This window comes from Marmota flaviventris, chromosome 6 (genome assembly GCF_047511675.1).
Source record: "Marmota flaviventris isolate mMarFla1 chromosome 6, mMarFla1.hap1, whole genome shotgun sequence".
NCBI lineage: Eukaryota > Metazoa > Chordata > Mammalia > Rodentia > Sciuridae > Marmota > Marmota flaviventris.
In genome coordinates this window covers 119,277,591-119,298,956 of record NC_092503.1, presented here as the reverse complement: position 1 = coordinate 119,298,956, position 21,366 = coordinate 119,277,591, and the positions used below count along the sequence as shown (strand labels likewise).

The 21,366-nt window shown below is 52.6% G+C and overlaps 1 protein-coding gene across 1 annotated transcript in view; it reads right to left on the bottom strand.

The window, feature by feature from the left end:
• Positions 1-1,874: 1,874 nt before the first annotated feature.
• The window catches only part of Ip6k3 (inositol hexakisphosphate kinase 3), a 41,635-nt gene continuing 22,143 nt past the window's right edge, over positions 1,875-21,366 (bottom strand). Inside the window, exons 2-6 of the mRNA XM_071613818.1 lie at positions 13,803-14,139; positions 7,041-7,236; positions 5,672-5,847; positions 4,348-4,523; positions 1,875-2,342 (exon numbers count right to left, since the gene is read on the bottom strand). Of these exons, the coding sequence (XP_071469919.1) occupies positions 1,875-2,342; positions 4,348-4,523; positions 5,672-5,847; positions 7,041-7,236; positions 13,803-14,139 (1,353 nt within the window). The remainder of the gene's footprint in view (positions 2,343-4,347; positions 4,524-5,671; positions 5,848-7,040; positions 7,237-13,802; positions 14,140-21,366) is intronic.

The window sequence follows — 21,366 nt, the reverse complement described above, 5'->3', positions numbered from 1 at the left end:
GGCCTCAAATGGTTTGGAGAGGAGGAAGAAGGCCTCACAGGGGAAGGGGACCATGAGGAGAGGTGAGGTGAGAGGGGCATCACGTGGAGAGGAGGAAGGACACAGACAGCAGCTGTGGCATGTTGTGACCAGGGTGGACCAGCCATAGATTTAAATTCCAGTCCCACAACATCCAGAGCTAGGAATGCGTGGGGATGAGAAGCTAAGCCAGGGAGCTCTGGACTTGGTTGGTGCAGTACCAAGTTCTCAAGCAAGAAAGGGTTTAGGGCTCCGTTTTGTCATAGGCAAATATTTAGTTTGAAGTTGGCTCTCTTTTGCCACCTAACATGCTCTGGCCCCACTTTCCCCCATAAGCACAGTCTGCAAAAATAATTTTGTCATTACCTTGGCCAAACATAATTTGGGATTTTAAAATCCTACTTTAAAATCCAGGCAGTGTAATCCAGAATTAAAAATTTTTATGATCCAGGCCACTCTTTTCCTTCTGAGTATGGAAATTTTGGAAACTTGACGGCAGTTATCCATTAGAATCCAATAACTATTTAATTTTGCATTATATAAGTTTCAAGTGAAATGAAAGATCTGGTGCCTGCCTTGCAGATACATGCAAATATTTTATTAGCCACCATTTCCACCCGAGTTCCCTGAAGGATTGCAGGAAATCAGGGAGCTATTCTTGCTGTATACTCTAGTCGCTCATAAATTGGAACTACCATACAGTGTGCTGATCAGAATAAACAAACAGAAAGGGTAATAAGGCCCACCAATAATCACTGGTGACCTCAGCAATTTTATTAACAAATTTATTTCCCTAATTGGGGAACGTATCGCAGCGCTTGACCCAAGGGCATTGTAATAGGTTCCCACACTGCAGAAGAAGGAATTAATTAGAACTGTTTGCTCTTATTTTCTATTTACACTTGTCCACCAGTCTTGTAAACATTGCCCTGGTTTCCTCGGTCCTCTAGGTTCTTTTCTTTGGACTCCCCCACCCCCACCTTCCCAAATAAATAAACAGAAAGCAGAGAGTAGAGTTTGACACCAGGAGTTCCTCCTCACGTGCATTCCACCCCCACCGGAAGTTGCATTTCATGGTCACAGTCATTTTGTGGTCAGAATGTGGCAGAGTTTTCATCTCCCGTAGGCAGTGGGAAGTCTATAAAGAGACCTTTCTCTCCATAGGCAAAAATGGAGAGGCAAGGTCTTGGTTTACTAGTGCTCATGCCCGGGCGTGTCCTTGTCCATTTATTTAGATTATTATTATCTTGGTGCTGGGGATCCAAACCTACGGCCTTGTGCATGTGAGGCACACTCTCGACAATCAGGGTGCACCCCCAGCCTGTGGCCTTGTCATTGAGAACCTGGGTATAGAGCAGGTGAGACAGGCAAGTGGGTCTCACCCATACCCACTCCTCTAGGAAGGTAAGAGGCACTGGTTGGCTCTGTGTGCCCGTGGAGCCGGCAGCTCACACAGGCAGAAAAATCCTTGAACTTGGGAACTCATTCTTCAAGACTTCTTCCAGGAGGGTTTTTTTTTTTTCTCTCACAGCCAGGAGGACTGCAGCATGACAAGAAAGCATTTGTAGATGCAAATGCTCCAGACTCACTGCAGTGCTGGCCTCTGCTTCTGTTGCTCCTCCTCGGTGCTGCCGACAGACGACCAGCATTACAGGAGGTGCCCGGCATGTGGAATTGCCTCCGGGGTGTATTTCTTTAGCAACGGTTAATATAGTCTGCCATGTATAGAGATGGCCTTTGAAGGTAGATCTGATTATTAGAAAAGACATCTAAGGGGTATCTACCCTATCCTAGCTACCAATAGGTCCCTTTGCAAAATCTGTAGCCCAGAAAATTCCAGATAGTGCCAAGAAGTTTCATTCTCCCTCCTGGATATCCTGCAGAATCCCAATGAGGTTTTCCAGGCCAAAAATATAGCCAGGATCTGGTCCATCGTAGGTGGTCTGCTCATCCCAGGAGCCCTTGTATGTCGTGTGGGCAAAGTCGATCATCCGAATGTCAACTTTGGCCAGACCTCCTGGAGCACTGCCACGGGCCTTCTGAGGAGCTTCCTGAGGCTGCAGGCCACCTGGGGTTCTTTCTGGGAGCTCCTGCCCATCGTAGATGATAAGGAGAGAGCTGGAATAGAACCGGTATGAGCTCTGGCTCCGGATGACGGAGAGGAGGGCCTGGAGCTGGTGCAGGATGGGTTCCAAGAGCTCTGTCCGGAGACGGGTTCCGTTGTGCAGGAATTGGTAAAGGCTTTGTCTGAAGCCCTCCACTGAGAGCTTTCTTCCATAGTACTTGTCTTTGCAGAGAAAGTGCTTCTTATCCGTTTGATAAACCTTACATTGAAAAGAAGAAAGAGAAAATGTGAAGAATTGGAATTGTAAACTTTAAAAAAATTGCCCCTTCGACAGTCAAGCTTCCATAGTCAATGAACAGATTTCCAGGAGATGGGGGGGGGGGGGCAAGAGGAACTGAAGAGAGCAGAAAATGATATTCCATCTCACCCCACTGTCGCTTTTACTTTTTAAAATGCTCTCTCTGCAAGTCTTTAATAGTAATCCAAGGTCTAAAGATCCTTCACCCTACAGGGGTGACCCTCCACCCATGAGGCAAAGATTTGGATCTCTTCTCTGGTGAATTTCCGATGTCAACCTCCAAATGATGATTTAAGCCCTGGCTTCTGGCCTTCTTCAATTTAGATATTAGCAAACCCAAGCTAGAAAGCTTTAGTAGGAATCCGAAATCACAGCCAATGGCCTTGGAAACCCAACTAGATTAAATTCTTCCCAACAAAGTTTATAAAGCCCCTTCTCTGCAGATTTTAAGGAAACAGTATTGGTTCTTGAGGTAGAGTGGGGCGAATTGTCTGAAGATGAGAAGACAGGCTAGGTCAGGTGTGGGCGGAGTTTGCAGGCAGACAGTGCAGCTGCTGGGTTGGGTGGGGGAGCGAGGCCTGAGTGGAGGAGGGAGGCTTATAGCTGCTCTGTGCGGCTGGTGGTGCCTATCCTTGGCACCATCTCCCCTCCCCTCCTCTGACATGTCTTGGCCACCAGAAGGGAGCAGATGGAAGAGAGATGTTGATGGGGGACCATGGCAGCCGCCCCCATTTCATTCAGATGGCATAGGCAACAGCAGAAACTAAGCCCAGGCCCATGGCTGGCACCGCCAGAGGACACTTGGCACACCTGGGCAGGGCCACCCATACCTGGCTAAGACAGCGTCTCAAGTCTTTCTTGCCTTCAGATTACATGATATGTTTACTGAAAACCAGTGTTGGGGGAAAAAAAAAATCAGAAAGATCTGATAAGCTTGGTGTCGCCTTTGGAGGGCTGGAGATCGGCTGCTAAATTAGCCATCATAAATACACGACAGGCATCACTTTCTAAATAAATCAGATCAATTTCAGAAGGTTTGAGGTCCAGAGAGAGATTCCATTTACACCACAAATCATCACACTCCATTCTCTTGAGGACTGCGTTCCAAGCCTTCCCAGGGACATCTGTGCAACGAATTTATAGACTCAACTTCCAGCTTCAAGGGGTGGCAGTTTCAATTAAGGAAAGCTATAACGTTTACCGTCAAATCGGTGTCTGGTTTTGCTTGGAGTAGACAGACTGAGAGAGTGAAGGAGTGGAGGCAGTTTATCCCCCTGCTCTCTGCAGCCCTGCCAAGGCCATACTGGAACAGCAATGATGAAACGGGGGGTCTGGGCAAGAAGAAAATGAACCATCCTTGGTCTGGGCTTGGCAGGTTATGATCTGCTCACTTTTTTATCCAAACCAGGCATCAGAAGCAGAAAAGGTGGATGCAGAAGAGAGAATGGCTAATAAGAATTCCAAGAGCGGACTGAGTCCCATATGGAGGACAGGATTCTGCTTCATCATTCAGAGGGCACGGGATCAGGAAGGCAGAGTGCACCCCCTCTCAGTTCTTTCTGCAGTCCCTGCCACACACTGTCATCAAAGGTCTCTCTCAACATGGGCAGGAACCATGGGGCCACTGCAGAAGGTTTCAGCTGCCAAAGATGGAGCTAAAAAATGGTGGGCTTCTGACATGACTATCCTGAAGGATGCTCTTAATAAAACCCAGCGTGTGGGCTGGAGGCAGAGCGCTTGCCTCGCATGCACAAGGCTCTGGGTTCCATCCCCAGCACTGCAAAAGCAAGACCAAAACAACCAATGTGCCCCAGACCAAGAGATGCATGTCCTTATTGCAAAAGTGGTCTCTGGCCTCCTCAGTTGCTCCCTAAAAGTGATGGGCTCTGCAGGGAGGGAGGGGTGTGGGGAGACATGCTCATCCACAGCAGACATGCCAAGATGCCCACCCCTGCTCTGCACCTACCTGCATGCCGCAGATGCGCACGCCCAGGCAGGCCGAGGTGCTCTGTGCACACTTCCTCATGTGACGGGCCTTCTTCTCCTCGGATGCATCGTCTCCGTGCTGCCGGGTCCCCATCTTCAGGTCCAGGATACAGGGATGTGTGTACTGTGACACTACGTTTTCCAGCAGCAAGAACCCTAGTCATGCTAAGTTAAGGAAAGACTCTGAGGACATCAAGGCTACTGTCCCTCTGAGGCAGTTAGCATGCCCTAGAAGCTGTCTGGAAATGCCTGCTTAGACTGTCATTCACTCACTCCAACTTCCTCCCTTACAGGCAAGCCCTTGCTATTACAAATGCAAGGTATTAGCTTTGCAGGCTGCTTTAATAAGTCCATTTATTTAGGGGGAGTTTATGAGTATGTGAGCCTTTTTTCTCTTTTCCATTTTGCTCTGAGATTGAAATTTAAATGCAGGCGTGAAATCCCTGGCAGGCCATGCCCAATTTACATTTTATGGCAGAAAATCATAAGGCTAAAACCTCCAGTCACTGAATGGGCCAATACCTTTTGGGAGAAGTGGGTTGATGTTCGCTTCGGAGATGAGTTGCAGGAATATTAATTTCAGTGGAGTAATTATCCTGCAAAAGCTTCTTAGGGATTAAGGTTGCAGATGTGTCTTAGTAAATACTGTGAAACCAGTCGCCTGTTTGCAGGCAGCAGCCCAGTGGTGATGGAGGGGCATTTCAAATCTAAATTTGCTCACTGAGGATATGGCCGTCTGTGGGGGGGGGAGGGGTGTCTGCCTCCTCTCAGAGTCCACCCCATGGGCACTTCCCTAAGGGAGGACCTGCACGCCCTCCTTGCCCCAGGGGCCCATGGGAAGACATCTGCAGGGAGGATTTGGGTGGACTCAGCCAGCCCTCTGACCCCCTCCTACCTTCACCCAGAGTGGTGTTACTCATTCCTTCTCCCTATGGAAACCCCATCCCTACTCATCCTACTGCCTAGGTGACAGGAGACATGTCAATGGCCCTACCAGGGACACTGCATTCAGCTTAATTCCCAGTCTAACGTCTCCATCCTCTTAAGTTTTCTTTTGGAGAGATCTGATCTCTTGTAGGTCCAAGGTTTATGGTCTTGGCCTTCAAATGACCCCTCACCTCCGTCTCTCTCTCCCTGTCCCAATCCCTTGGCCCTGGGTGTGTCTGTCTCCCCTTTCCACCCCTGCCCCATGTCCCTCTGTCTCCTCTGTCTCTGTGCCTCCTTCTCTCTATCTCCCACTGCTCCTTCTGGGTGTGTTTTCCTGCCTGTGGGACCATGTGTGGTGCAGAGGGTGGCAAGGATACGGTGACACTTGTCTTCTGGGTACTCAGCACACAGGCGGGTCATATGGGCCTGGTGGCAGTGCAGGCCCCATGGGTTGAAGCCCCGCCTCTCAACCTGGTTTCCATTAGAATCTTGCACCAGTGAGGAGACTTGGGTGTTGAGGTGGAACTCAGGCCTCAGGAGCGCCTTGGCGGGGCTGCAGGCGTGGGGAGCACAGGATGACAGTCAGGGCAGCCACAGCCAGAAGCCAGGGAAGGATGCCTGTGTGGACTGCCCAGGCTCTCTGGGACAGGTTCTGACAAGTGCTGTCCCCAGCTGACTTCCAGGACGTCTCTCACCAGGTGCCAGGAGACAGCTGCAGGGTCCTAAGTGCCCTCTTTGCTCACCAGATCACACCACAGTGCAATCCTCTCAAGCCCCAGGTGGCTCCTCAGGTGTGTCACCCCTCAGAGGGCTGAGGTGATTCAAGTTCACTTGTAAGTGATCTGGTGTATTAATGATCTCACTGTTGAGGCACACAGTATGGGACAGTGACACCCCCCCCCCCCCGCCTGCCCCAGAGTCAGGCTGGCTTCTACACCCTGGCATGTTGTTATCTCCTGAGGTCTCAGAAGGCCATGGGGAATGGGACTGGTGGGGGCTGTGGGAGACAGGAGCCTTGGTCTGCCCTCCTTCTCCTGGCCTCTCTGCATCTTGGCATCTCCATTTGAGAATGGAGATGTGTGCTGCTTCCTGCCAAGCCAAGAGGCTTAATTAGATCCACTGGGCTCCTTGGGGAGGGCCATATTGTCACTGCATTAGTTCCCTTTTGTTTCCCATAAATGTTTTAAAAATCCCCAGGGATCCCTTTCTGTCTGAGAAAGGCCAGCACACATTATCAGAGGCTCTGGAGATCTCTGCGAGGACCTCAGGCCCCTGGGTCTCTGGGGTCCCTAGGCACTGATGGTGTGCTGCATGGACTTCTCTCCTTTTTCTGTCCTAACTGCTAAGGAAAGAGCTGACTTCTGAGAGAAATTGGCCACACTTCCTTCCTATAAACTATTCCAGGGTTTCTATTCAGCACAATCCCCCCAGAGACACTTCATGGTCTCGGTGAAACAGATATTTAATTAAACAAATAGTTACCAAGTACCTGCTCCATAGCACATGTGCATCAACCTCTGAGGTAAAATGCACAGTAATCCTCCTTCTAGAAGCAGCATTGGAGAAAGCCCGTTCCTGTCTCTGGCCACAGTGGTTATTCTAGAGAGAGCCTTTATCTGAATTTCTCATTTTTTCGGTGCCAACCCCCCCAGGGGAGAGGTTGGCCTTGGGCACAGGTGGGCACTGTGCTGGTCCCTGCCAAGGGACAAGCGCCCAGCTTTCTGTCGTCTGTGCAGGAGCTCTCACCTCTCCTTGAGGGAGTGCGCCAGCTGGGCCAGGGGCCGGGAGCCACCGCCACTGGTGGTCTGCTGAAGTGTCTGCCAGATGGCCACTGCTGCAGAATCTGGGGAGACCTTGAAGGGCTCCCGGTTCTCCTTCAGTGGGGGGGCGACCAGGCTGAGATGGCCCCTGCTGTCTCTCCAGAGATGCACTGTGATGGTACCTGCAGGACACAGAGGAAACGGGCAGAGATCAGATGGAACGTCCCTCTGAGCAGACGTGGGCACTGACCCACCTCCCCCTTTCCCAACTCCTCTCTCAAGGAAGGGCCATGGGACTGGCCTGCTTTCCTGTAAACCTGATCCTATCCCTGAATGGGCCCCATGTCAAGGAGCCTGCAGAGCATGGCGTTGGGCTGATGTCCGCATGTCGCTGCTCTATCCCCTGTCTCTGCTCCTCCTGCTTTAAACAGAAGCCAGCCCTGTGCCTTCCCTTCTGGAAGTCCTGTCCCTTTCCATACAGTCCCGCCTTCCCAGGCATGCCACAGCCCAATATGTCCCACCTAGGGGGCCTCAAGGCTGGTCCCTCTTCTGGGGACGGCAGTGAAGGGAAGCCAGGTTCTCCCGTTGCTCCCTTGACTCTTTGCCTCCTTCATCATCCTCTCTTTCCTCTCCATTCTCCTATTCTGACCAGCTTCTTCCAGGAATCCTTCCTCCCGCAGCCTTCTAGGACTCAGGGCTCCTCTTTCACTCTGCCCGTCTCTGCCTTTTACACCAACGCCCGCCATTTTCTTGGCCAGAGGCATGGGCACACGAAGGTCATTGGTGGACATGGTCCCCTGATGAAACCAGAGACCTGTGAGAGTTCCCCAACCTGTGGCTCTGGTGGTAGAAGCCAGGCGTCTTCCCTGGAGCCTGGCATCCAGTGGTGACTGTCATTGCCCCAGTGTAGGCAGCAGCACAGATGTGGCCAGGTGGGCAGTTCTCTGAGAACAGGCTTGTTCCTGCCCCTGCTTCTTGAGTCTTCTCTGTCAGCTCTCCAGCTCCGACACTCTGTGCTCTCTCTGCCCTGCCTTGTGTGGAGGGGCTGACCCTATGCAGTGCCCCAGTGGCTTCCCTGTGCTCCTGTATCCTGATGGCTCTGGCCAATAGGGGACCCTGCAGGCATGGGAGGGTGGGAGGAGGAAGTCTGGGCTCTTGTGCCATGGCTTTCTCCCCACGTCACTGACCAGGTCTGTGTTCAAGCATGCTGGATTGGTGACGCTATTCCCCTCACCCTGCCCTTCAGACCTGGGACTTCAGCTTTCCAGTGTTGCCTACCCTGGGTGCACCCCGCTCCTGGTAGCGCCAAGCCGAAGGCACCTTGGAAAGATTCTCCCAAATGCACCATTTGCTTTCTGCCTGGACCCTGGCTGAGAGCATGGGCGGGCTGCACGTTTGTATGTGCTCCACGCTGTCCGTTTCCTCCCCCAGCCCCTTGGTCACCCCCAAGTGTAAGTGGTGATTTCTGCTGAGCTGGCAGTAAAGGCTGCTGAATTCCCTGCCCACGTCCCTGCCAGGCCCACCAGGGCTGCTCGGTACAGACCCTTGTTCCCAGGGCTGCTCTATAATTCAGCAAGTCACTCTCCAGGGCCACTGGTGCCTAGCTCAGCACTCTTTGGGTCTATCCTGTCATCTCAGATTCCCAGTTCCCTAATTTTTGCAGCCTGGGAGGGACATTTTCTCTCCAGCTCCTGCAAAAAAAAAATCTTTACTTTTTGCCATCCCGTCCCAGGTTCCTGTCTGGTGAAATAATCATAACGATAATACCATTCCTGGGCCTGGGGTTTTGCAGCTTGGCTAACACCAGCCCTCATCCTGGAACAAGCCCACTGTCACCACTCTGCATGTGAGAGCATTGAGCTAACGGCAGGCTGGGGACATAGTCACAACAGTAACATAATTACCGTGTCTTTCTGCCTACTGTGTGTGGCCCCGAGATGATACTGTGTGCTTTTCATTTGTGATCTCAGAGTGGCAACCTGCCTGGGCGGTGGTCGTGGGTGCACATGGAGGCCCAGGAGGCTGAAGAGCCAAGTTTGCATGGTTGCTATGGGATGGAGCTCTGAGAGGGCCACGCCAGACATGGGCACAGAAGAAGGGACACACCGTTATATGGAGGCAGAGATTCTATGGGGAGTGTTCATTGTTGTCACACTGTGTTTACTGTGTGTGCATAAGAAGCACTCCTGCTGTGTCCCCAGTCACATTGGCTCTGGTCATCCTGTTCTGTGATCCAGAACAGAGAAGCCACGATTTCACCCCCTCAGGAGAGGCTGTCAGCACAGAGGCCTGGGAGCATCCGGAAGCCCAGGACATGGGGTTTGCATTTCCATCCCCGTGTCCTTCAAGAAGGACATCACTGTGCTTGTTCTAGGGAGGAGAACTGACCTGAACCCATTCCTCCTCGTGTGACGGGGAGAGAGTGGGCTGGCCTCTGTGTCCACCCTGTCCTTGGGGACCTCCACCTGCCTGGGGAACCCAGAAAGGTGTCCTGGCTCAGAGCAGGGCTCTTTCAGATTTTGTAAAGTTCAAGCTAGCAACCCTCTGACCTTTTGCACTTTAGAGCTGTAGTGACAGGGCTGTCAGAAACCATGGTGCAGGGGAGCTTGGACCCTGGAGGACTTTCTGGAGGGACAAGAAATGTGACCTTCACCCACTTCTCCAGGCTCCAGCTCTCGCCTGATCTCATCGGTTCCGAGTGTCTGACTAAATGGAGAGCAGCGGTGTAGATAACGCAAAACCAATAAAATGCAGAAGTCATTTCCATCTCTCATGTTGTCAGCGCTACGCTGCCAGATCTGCGTCCTGGCCTCTCTGTCTTTGAGTGTGCCTCTGATGGGCTCAGCGTCTGTCTCCACTTTCCCTCCCAGTCTCTCATATACCCGTCTGTGGCTCTGCTCAGCCCTTCCCTTGAAGCTGGCCCTGCTGGGTGGGATCCTTAGCAGAGAGCCGCCTTGCACAGTTTGGAGCTGCTTGCACTTGACTGCTCTGCATGACCATGGACTCCAGGCTCCTTAATACTTAGGTTGTTCTTTTAATCAAGAGCCAGAGCAGCTCAGCCCAGCCTCAGCTTGTCAGGTGTACCTATGGGGATTAGGCCCAGGGACTCCCAGACCTCTGTGGCCACTGCCTGGCCAGGAAAGTTGGGGCCCAGCCAGAGCCCCCACCACCACACCTGTCACCCCACTCATCAGTCCTCCCCACGCACCTCAACCAGGGTCCCTGCCGGCTTGGCAAACAAGAGTGCTTACTACCACGATTGGCACACTCAAAGCATCTCAGCAATTTGAGTTTGGCTGAGCAGCTTCCTGAGTCTTGGTGAATATTCTGTCATGTATTTATTTTTAAGCTTATGAGGACATTTGCTCACCGCCGTCTGTAATATGAATCCGGCTGAAGTGTTAGCCAATTGGACTTAGGAGTATGTCCCCATCCGCCCAAGGCTGACGGGCAGACTCAGAGGTAGAGGGGTGCAGCCCCAAGGCCTGGGGAGCCCAGCAAAGGTCCAGAGTGAGCTTCTGGCACAAGGAGGTTCCTGAGGAACCTGAGGTTCCCCTGCTGCCATTGCTGCAAGGCAGTTAAAATGCAGAGGGCATATTCTGTGGCAGGTGGCAGCCACATCAGAAATGGCCCCTCTTTCTAAGGGGCTGTTCCTATTGAGGAGAAATCGGGAAATCACTGAGAGAGCCTCATGAGCATTCGCGTTCCCCTCACATGAGATCACTGGCTGAGTAACTCCCAGCAAGCCACATCTCCTCTCTCCTTGGGCTAGGTGACCTCCTGAGCACTGACACCCTAAGTCCCTCCCTTTAGTAACAGTGGAGCTTGGTGGAGTGGCCCTTTGTGGCCAAGAACCCATCCTTGGGAGCCAGGCCTTGGGGCTTCAATTCTGACTCTGCCTGTCCCTGGCTGTGTGGCCTCAGGCAAGCTAGGTCACCTCTTTGTACCTCAATTTTCTCATCTGTGCCAAGGGGGTAATAAAGGTACCTGCCCCAGGGGCTTGTGAGGGTTATATGAATTAGTGTCCAGAGACCATGTGCAGGTGCCAGGCACAGAGCAAACACTAGAGTTAGCTGCAACTACTTCTCAGATTTGGAGAAACCAGCAGCCTGCAGGACCCGCGAGCCCTCAGGACCCGCCCTGTCTGCAACCTGATCTCAGCTTGTGGTCTTCCTGCTCCATCCTGGGTGTATGGGGATGAATCCCATGGTGCTCCTTGGTTCTGGGCCTTTTTCTAGTGTCTTCTTTTGTCTTGTGTCAGTTGGTGTTTGGACCCTGGCCCTGCAGGAATGGTGAGTGTGGGCTCTGTGTTTCTGCTTCATCAGAGCCTCATGTTTGGGGGTCACCCCAGCGCCTGCGCAGGTAGGTGGGTGCTTAGTTACTGTCTCATCTCAGTGTCCTCATCACTGCTGTGTGAAGGCACCTCTCTGAGGAAACACCACCTCCTGTCAGAAGCCCTGAAGGCAGGACTGGGGCCTTGATGGTTCAGCTCTGACCTTGGCTCAGGTTACAGAGAGTCCCCAACACAGGGTGGTTTGACTTACAGTTTTTTGACTTGATGATGGTGCAAAAGCCACATGCATCCAGTAGAAACTACACATTGATGTTTGAGTGTTGGTCCTTCCAGGGGCCACCCCGAGGTGGCATAGTACTCTCTCTGATGCTGGGCAGGGGCAGTGAACTGGAGCTCCCAGTGAGCCACACGATCATGAGGGGAACAACCAAGACTCCTGGGTGCGGTGTTGCTAAGCTCCAGGGCTGGGTAGACTCTGTGTATTAAATGCATTTTTGAAAACCTTTTGGTACTGGGGGTTGAACATAAGGGTGTTACATCCCCAGTCCTTTTTTAAATTTTGAGAGTCTTGCTAAGTTGCTGAGGCTGACCTCAAACTTGTTCTCCTTCTGCCCCAGCCTCCTGAGTCACTGGGATTATAGGTGTTTGCCACCACACCAAGCTTATTGAATGCATTTTTGAATTAATGATATTTTCAATTTACAATGGGCTTATTGAGATATATCCCCATTATAATTTGGGGAGCACTGGTAATTTCTGAGTTATCAGAGCCCCCAAGAGGGTGTCTCCAGGATGGCCTCACCTAAAGGGGAAAGCCTGGCTGAGCAGAGATCTGGACCACAGAGCATTGCTTGGGGGTGCCAAGAATGGTGCTGTCTCACCAGAGGCTTGGCCTGGTGCCAGCAAGGTGCAGGGTGGCGCTGGTCTGTGGTCTCTTGTAGACCAGAGCAACCCCTTTCCCTCTTTGGCTCTGCCCACAGGGGCCCTGTCGTCCTCCTCAGCTGCCCAGTTGTGCTGAACAAGCATGAAATGCTCCTGGCAGGAGTCCGCCCCATGCCAGGGCCTGCCACCCCTTCGCTGGGTTAAGTTCAGTTGCAAAAGGACAGACATTCATTCCAGTGGGTGCTCTGACAAGATGAACAGTGACCCACAACCAGCCAGGCAACACTGGCCTGCGGCCTTGGAAGACTCGGCCCAGCCCAACGGGGGGAGACAAGGGGCCTGCGGAGGTGGCTGGGACTGTCCTCTCCTGTCTCTCAGGACATGATGATGAGCTATCTTGTCTCAGATTCTCGGGAGAACCTGGCAGCCTAGATTAAAGTTCAGGCATGTGTGGAACAGTGCTCAGAAGCAATACCTGGGCCTCGAGGCCCTGGTCACCCCCTATCAGTGGCTCTCAATTGGGTTCATGCTAAATATGGATTCCTGGGGCCTGACCCCAGAATTCCAAAGATTCTGATTGACAGGTCTAGGTGGGGCCTGAGGACCGAGAGCATGCACACCCACACAATTGTGATGAAGTTGATTGACCCCAGATGGTGTTCTGAGAATCAGTGTTGTACTCTGGGAATGACCACCAGTGTTGATGGTCTTATCCCCTGTGTTGTCTTGATCATTGACCCACAAGTGGGTTTCCTCTGAACTTATTTGGAGGTCATGATTGCCTTCTCCATGGACCCTTTGACAATAGGGCAGCCGCTTGCAGTTGTGAAATCTAAACTTCTTCAAAGGAGGTCTTCCCTCTGGGCGCTCAGCCCAGCACTGCGAGAGCCACCTTGTGGAGTCCACCCTGTGAGCCTCATTTACCAAACACCAGGTGTGGACAGACACCTGCCCTGGGATCCTGGCAAGGGGCAGCAGACAAGGAGACGAGCAGATCCTTCCACACCCAGCTTTCTCTCCCCAGAGCCACTTGGTGCTCAGACCTGGGACACGTGCTGCATCCGTGGGTTTCCCCAGCTACACTCTGACACGGGCTCATCTCCTGGCTTTGCCTTTCCTAGATAAGAGCAAAAATTCTGGTTCCTAAACGAGCATGTCCCAGCTTCTCCAATCCCTGACTCAGCCTGAGGTTCCTGAGCCCCTCCTGCCTGGGCCTCCAGAGGGAGGTTAAGGAGGCTTCAACCTGTCCTGTGGTTAGCCACAGTCATACGACCAGCTATGACGCCCCCAAGGCACAGACCAGCATGGCAGGGACTAGTGCAACTAGGGTGTAATTTAGTCCATTTTCGATTTCCCCGAAGCCTGGTGGCTTAGGCTAATGCATAGGGAAGCCAAGTGGATCACACTCCAGACCTGGAGGCTTTGAAGAGCTCAGAGAAGCTAGGACAGTGAAGCCTGGCCCTGTGAGGAGAGGGGCACGTCTCCATGGCAACCTCACACTCCCATAGCACACGGAAAGCACTGGGGCCAGCAGAGGAGCCTGCCTGGTATGGCCTGGCTGCCTGCGCTCACCTTTGTACTGTGGGGTGAACCGCTTCATGGCCAGCGGCAGGGATTCGTAGAACCTCTGCTCCTGGGAGATGAGGGGTTTGCACACCGTGTGCTCGTCGTACTTCATCACGCTCAGGTGCCCTCCGACCTGATGCAGGAAGGGCTCCAGCCGCACGCCCACCCTGATGTCCCTGGTGTCCACACTGCCCTGCACAACCACAGTGCCAGAGAATCCTCCGGCAGAAGAGGCTGAGGTGGGTGCTCCCGGACAGGTTGCAGCCTGGCCGTGGGCCTCTCCTTCCTCCTTCTTGGCCTTGATGGATGTCACAACACAGTCATCTCCCTGGCCGTGGGCTCTCTAGAAAGGAGAGGAAAGTGGACATTATGTGAGGGAGAGAGTGTGCTGGGGAGGCAGTACCGGGAGAGTCCACAAGGTCCCCAGCCTCTGCCAGAGCAGGTTCCTCACGGTAGCTTACACAAGTGGCCAGGCGCCGAGGTGCACGCCTCTAATTCCAGCAGCTGAGGCAGGAGGATCGTGAGTTCAAAACCAGCCTCAGCAACTTAGTGAGACCCTGCCTCTAAATGAAATATAAAAAGGGCTAGGGCTGGTTTGTGGCTCAGTGGAAGAGCACTTGCCTAGCATGTGTGAGGCAGTGGGTTCGATTCTCAGCACCACATTTAAATAAATTAATAAATTTTAAAAAAGGTCCATTGACAACTTAAAAAATATATATATTTTTTTTTTAAAAAAGGACTGGGGATGTGGGTGAGTGCTTCTGGGTTAAATCCTCAGTACCAGCCCCCCCCCCCAAAAAAAAAAAAGACTGTAAATATGCATTGATTACTTCTGAAGTGATCAATATTTTGTTTTTTTGTTTTTATGTGGTGCTGAGGATCGAGCCCAGAGCCTCACATGTGGGAGGCAAGTGCTCTACTGCTGAGCCACAACCCCAGCCCCTTTCTGGAGTGATCTGTCACGAGAAACTGGTCATCACATTTGCTTCCATGGAGCAGGGGTGAGGGAGGGACTTTAAATATTATTTTGTGCCTTTTAAATTTAAATATTAAAATACTATTGAAAACCCAATCAACATGCAAGCTGTAAGTTTCCAGAGTGCAGAGCTTGGGTCCTAACTTGTCTTGTCATGTTGCCTTCCTTTGGGGACATTGACCCCAGCCCAACAGGAAGCAAGTAAAGCCCCTGCAGTTTGAGGAGCTCACTGCTTTGCAGGAGGGTTTTATTTTTGTGCTGCGCAGCTGGGCACCATCAGTTCCCATCACAGCTCCACTACATCCCTGCATGACCTTGAGAAAGTGAGCAGGAGAGCCTCTCTTGGCCTCAGTTTCCCCATTTGTAGAACAGGATGATGATACCTGCCCATGGGGTCAGGGACAGAATTGAGATAAGGGCCATGGAAAGGTTAGCCCAGTGCCCAGAGCAAAATGCTCAGTATCGTCCTGATTTCTGGCATTGCTGCTATAGTGGTCATGACCCCCGTAGCTCTGAGTTGTAGGAGAGGCAGGTTTCATGACTGCCACTTTTCAAAGTGTCCCTCCAGCTCCCCCCGCCGTCCCCCATTGCTCCCTTTACCCTCCTGATCATGGGCAAGTGCTGGGACTCTGGGCTACAAATACAGCCCCTAAAGTTGTTCTGACTTTGTCTCAGGAGAGCGCCAAGGAGACACTTCGAGGGGAGGCTCTTGCCACTGTGTTTGTCCCATCTGAGAGGACATTCCCACAGCGGTGCCCGTCACCACCAAGTTATTAATGTCCTCTCCCTCTGCTGGACTCCTGGCTGCGGATGTGGCTGGACCAGGCAGCACTGGGCATGATCAACCCTCTAACTGACCTTCAGCCCAGGCCACGGGCATGGCTGGCTGGCTCTGCACAGCGGTGATCATCAATTTGCTCAGGCGCCGGCCTCCAGCCTGCTGTGGCATCGAAAGCCTCAGCTCAGTCCATTCTTTTCCCCAAATGGGACCCCTCATAGGCTCCCATCCTGCAGGCCACAGAACGCTCCCTCTTTTTGGTGGTACTTGGGACACAAAGTGCTCCTTTAGGAAGGGAGAAGCGTGGGTCCCGCTTGACACATGTGCATATGCTTCCTGGGTGGGGTGTGGGGTGGGGAGATCTGAGGCCTCGGGTGAGGGGCAGCCTGGGACAGCCGGGAGGTCCTTTCTGCTTCTCTGCCCTGAGGCAGCCCCCTGGGGGCCTGTTCCAGGAGCTGAGAGAAGCTGGTGGGAGGTGGGAAGAGAAGCAGACCTCAGGTAGGTGTCATCTTCCACTGCATGACACCTCGGCTGTGGGACCAGATAGCACCATGGTGTGGCAACCTGTTCCTAACTTGCAAATTTGTAGAAGACAAGAAGGAAATGAGAAGGAAAAACCAAAGCAGCCTGATGTCCCCTCTCCCTGGGCTCACTTGCATGTCAGCCTTTGCCAGCTGACCTGTCCCCAGACAGAGGAAGGGCTTCCGTTCCTCACACTTGTCTCCCCAGGGCCCTGTCCAGTACTGCCCAGGCCTGGCCTCTTCAGATGCCATCCCAGACCACCCACATGTCCGAGCTGGCTCTAGGCAGGCCCTTATGCTGCTGTGCTGGGCAGCCACCACCCCTCCTCTTTTCCTATACCCCTGTCTCTCCAAAGAATTCTGAGGACATAGTTGTTACCCCACAGTGTCAGTGCAGGGAGCAAATAGTAGCCCTAAGTAGTAGCACACACACAGTGTTGGTGTATGTCAGGTGATGTTCCAGGCACTTTATGTAGATTAACTGATTTTAGCCTCATGGCCACTCTATAAGGTAATCAGTATTATCAGCCCATTTTATAGACATGGAAATAGAGACATAGAGAGGTTGAGTAACTTTCCTATGTGTGTCCAGCTAGTAAGGGGAGAGCAGCTTGGTGGGACGGGTGGATGGAAGAGGGAGGAGTGGTGGCTTCAGCCCCTGGCATGTCCTGAGCCTGGCGTGCTGCCCCTCTGGATACTTCCATGGCTTTCCCTTGGCACTGAGGTTGACCTTGGACTCCCAAGAAAGCTTGAGGCTTTCTGTTTCTACCTTTGTGTGTGGCCTTCAACTCTGGGAGGGGCGGGTGGTAAGCCAGGGAAGGCCTCCATTCTTCCCACTGCTCTGTGAAGTCTCAAATCACTGATCCCAGTTGACAGGGCTTCTTTTGGCCACATGCAGGCACTTCTGCCATTGGCTTGGGCCTTGGCCTTGGATCCACACCCCTAGGCCCTGCTGTTTCCTAGGAATATGGGGTGAGGAGTCAGGAGCTGAGATCTGTCCCCACCATCCCACCAGCGTGCAGAGGCCCCGGATGAGCTGGATGACCACTTGAGTCGCTTCTCGCCCACCGCCACAGTTTTGTCATGAGGCTCAGATGACAGAATCACAGAACTCCTTTGTGAAACTCTCTTTTTGCACATCTCCGCCACTTGGGGTTTGTCACTGCGTGGGTTATTCTCAGGATGACTCTGTGAGTCAGCTGGGGGGCTGGGTAGGCAGGTGGAGGGCCTGACTGAGGGGGGCCTCCGCCCCCAGCCCGACACATTTGCAATTCCAGTGCTTTGAAGGGAGACAAATGTCCCTCTCTCCAGGCCAAACCTCTTCCTCCAGCTTCACAGCCCAGGCCCCTTCCCCGGCCTCCTTTCCCAGGGCTCTGTGGGGAGGTGTGAGGGGGGGGGAGATGAGGCTGGTGGGGAAGGGGAGAGGCCTCCAGATGGGAGAGCTCAGAGGGGCTGCCTGTCATCTCCAGGAAGTGGGCAGATGGCCCACACACCAGGTCCCCGTGTCCTCCTACCCTATCATCGGGTCATGTTCTGGGTTAGGTAACTCTGGGTCTCACTCCAGGACACTCAAGGCTAACTTCTGCTGATGGGGTATGGCCATGGAGCGGTCTGTGTCAGGACACAGAATACAGACTGTCTCTGCAGCCCCATGGGGCCTGGGTGACGGCCAGCCTGCTGCTGGCTGCAAGACACTCCCTGGTGGGAAAGGAGGCTCGTGGACAACAGGGCCTTGGCTGTACTTGGCAGATGGGACAGGTGATAACACCAGTGATTCTGAGACCTGAGACCTTACTGATGCAGACACAGTGACAGATGCCACCCAACAAGCAAAGTGGATGGGGACACCCTGATCTGTCGCTACCAGTCCACATGGCTTATTTCCAGAGAGCCTTTGAATGTACAGTCGCTACCCACATGCAGAACCCGGGCCCATCAAAATCGTGGGAGATGCACCTCTTAGGCCTCACTGCTCCCTTTTTAGGGAAGGTGGCAGGTGAAACCACAAGCCACACTTGTAAGGGTGCAAACTTAACAAACCAGTCATGGACAATGTCTCATCAGAGCCTTTGGAAACACACTGGCCGTGGCCATGTCAGGGCTGTTCACAGACGTTCTTCTGTACCCTGTGGGCATGTGGTCTGATTGCAGCTTTGAAGGTAAGTGGAACTTGCTTTGGCCAGCAAGACAAAGAAGGAAGTGCAGGTGACATACCTGGGTGAAAGCTGGAAGAGCAGTTCCCCACATTCTCTGTCCCTGGCCACAGGGATTTGGGGAGCATATGATCTGCTGGCCGGGGTCTCTGAGTGCCTATGTATATCAGATCTGTAGCATGACAGGAAATCTCTGCTGTGTTCAGCCACTCAGATTTGGGGGCATTTGTTACACAGCACAAACCAGAGTCTATCCTGACTGATTCTATCTATCGAACTCATAGCCAGTACCCAACGTGGGGCTCTTAAGTTGAAAGCGACTTCACATGAGTCACATGCTCACATATAACAGCCGTTCCTATTAAGCATTGACTGTGGACCACTGGCTTTACAGTCACCCCTGCTCCTCAAGGTAGTTGTTTTCAGAAGGAGAAATCAAGAGTTAGAAAACTAGAAGAGCTTTCTCAGGGGCCAGGGCTAGTGAACTCCAGAGTTGGGACTCAGATCCAGGGCCTCTTGTAGTCCCACCTTGCAGTCCTCCTTGCAGAGATGGTGCCTACCAAGCCTTGGGCTCTGTCTGGGCATCCTGAGACACACATCATCCTGAGACACACATCATTCTTTTAGGGCCAGGTCCTATCTGAGGCCCTCTCTATGCCATAGGCCGCAATGACCCAAGCCTCCCCACAGAGCCCTGGGAAAGGAGGCCGGGGAAGGGGCCTGGGCTGTGAAGCTGGAGGAAGAGGTTTGGCCTGGAGAGAGGGACATTTGTCTCCCTTCAAAGCACTGGAATTGCAAATGTGTCGGGCTGGGGGTGGAGGCCCCCCTCAGATCTGCCCTGGCTGGACAGCAGAGTGCCACTCCCGGGAGCCCCATCAACAATGCCAATTCACAGGCTGTGGGTGAGGGGCTCCCACCTGTGGGCTGGTCAAGACCTACCCACGTCCACACACTCTCAAGCACTGTCGGCAGAGTAGAAAACTGTACCCAAGGAGCACGATGATTTCTCAAATGTATGCAAGCATTCTGGTGATTACCAAAATACAAATTCATTTAAAGGCATTATTGAATTCCTAGAGGTTTTTGTCATCATCTATTTTCTCAATCAACAGATACTAAAAGCATAATGAGTACCGCACAGGGACTGGTAGGAAAAAAATTATGTTGAAAAATGAGTCCTAGAGGCTAAGGCTGAAAGGCAGAGCGCTTGCTTGGCATGTATGAGGTCCTGGGTTCCATCCCCAGCACTGCCAAATAAGTAAGTAAATAAGTCTAGGCGGGAAGGTTAAGAGAGCTACTGCCCCCTGCTGAGATGGGGGTGGTTTGTGGGGTCTGGGAAGGGATCTGGGAGCAGGAGAGAGGTTGGCTAAGCCCGGGGGAGCCCACTTCAGGGAGCATGTGTATATGAAATGATAGGAAAGGGCAAGGCCGGGGCAGGATGCTGCCCTGCAGGAGAGAGGGTGCTGGGCCTGGGCTTGTCTGGTTTTACACCTGCCCCCAGGTGTCAGGAGAAGCTGGCCCAGGTCGCTGCTCAGCCTGGGAAGGCGATGGTCTCTTGAGATTACTGGAGCCTTCCAGACCACATCCTGATAAATCTTAGATGATGGAGGGGAGGGCATTCTGGGGAGAAGATAATTAAGAAAGAGCTCGTAGCGAAAGAAGACTGCAATATAAAATCTGGCAGGCTGCACAATTCAAAAGCAGCATGGTTTATGGCCTGCCCTCCTCTCGCCTCTGAAGCTCTAACGTACATTTCACAGGCCTCTCAGAGCCAGAGGTTTGGGACAAGTACCATTCAACGTCCTTGTGATGCCCAAGGGAACATTTTTTAATCTATTAGAGCTGAGAGGACCTGAAAACCATTTAAAACTGCTTAGGTCGTAATGGGCAGGAGAATTTTGGAGTTTCTCTCATGGCTAAGGGTTGTGCATCATCTGGGGCCATCCAGGCTGGGAAGACACAAGCTCATTTTCTGGAGGGCGGGGGAAGTGGCATTTTGAAATCCATTCTAAAAATGACTCAAGGGCCATAGAATTGTATGCCTTTCCCTGTGCGGCTCCCCTGCTCGGTGGGATCAATACCCAGCTCTGGGGGACTTCACACATCACCTTCGCAGCCGTGGCTGAAATATGTGCCTTTGGAGAGCATCTATTTTCCGGGGAAGGCTGGATTTCCAGAATCACAGAGCAATACTTCATGTTCCTCAGTCACAGAAACTTATTTCAAGGCTGATTTTATCCTTTGAGAGGGGATTTTTTTTCTTCCTTTTCTCTTAACATTTAAAAATCTCCCAACGTTTCTCCAGTTTGAGGACCAAATACGATTTTAATACAGCGATTATTAGTTTAGAAGCCCTTCAGCCACTGACAAATGTACTTAGCGGCACTAGCAATGTTCTGATTTTGCTGTCAAGGCCGGAGAAACAGGGGGGAAAGATGACTCAAAAGCCAGGCGCCATTAGAAGGTCTGGTCTGGGGGAGGCAGAGTGGGGCTTCTCCTTCCCTGCCTCTCAGTAGATCCTGCCCTTGGACAGCATCCGAGACATGGGTGGTAGCAACAGCTCCTCCACCCATGCTTTGCTCCTCCTCACCTTGCCTCTTGAAACTGTACCCAGGATCTTGGACATTTCTAAACACCCAGCCCCACCTGCACATTTCCCAACCTCCGGCACCCCTCCCCACACCTCCCACCTTTCTCTAAGTAATTTGATCAGCCACCTGACTTGTGCAAGAGCCCAGACACATATGGTTGCAAGAAAGGAAGAGCTCTTTATGGTCAACACACAATCATGAGGCAGAGCTGAGCGTGTGCACGTGCATCTGAGTGCACGTGTTGGTGAGTGTGCGTGCGTGTGTGTGTGTGTGTGTGTGTTTGGGCTTCTTCACACCAGAGCTGCGAGCCAACTGTGAAGAGTGAATCTCAGGGAGAACGCAAGCAGGGCCACTCCCCAGTAGAGGGCAGCAGCAGACATGTAGAGATCAGGGAGGCCCAGAGAGGGCTGAGCTCCATCTCAAAACCAAAGCCAGTGCCACCTCCACACCCAGAAACCAGGGCACTGCTCTGGGTTTGCCCAGGCCTGTACCCAAGCACCCAGATGGCAGCTTGAGCCAAGTCTGAGCACAGCAGCTTGGTCCAGAGTGAG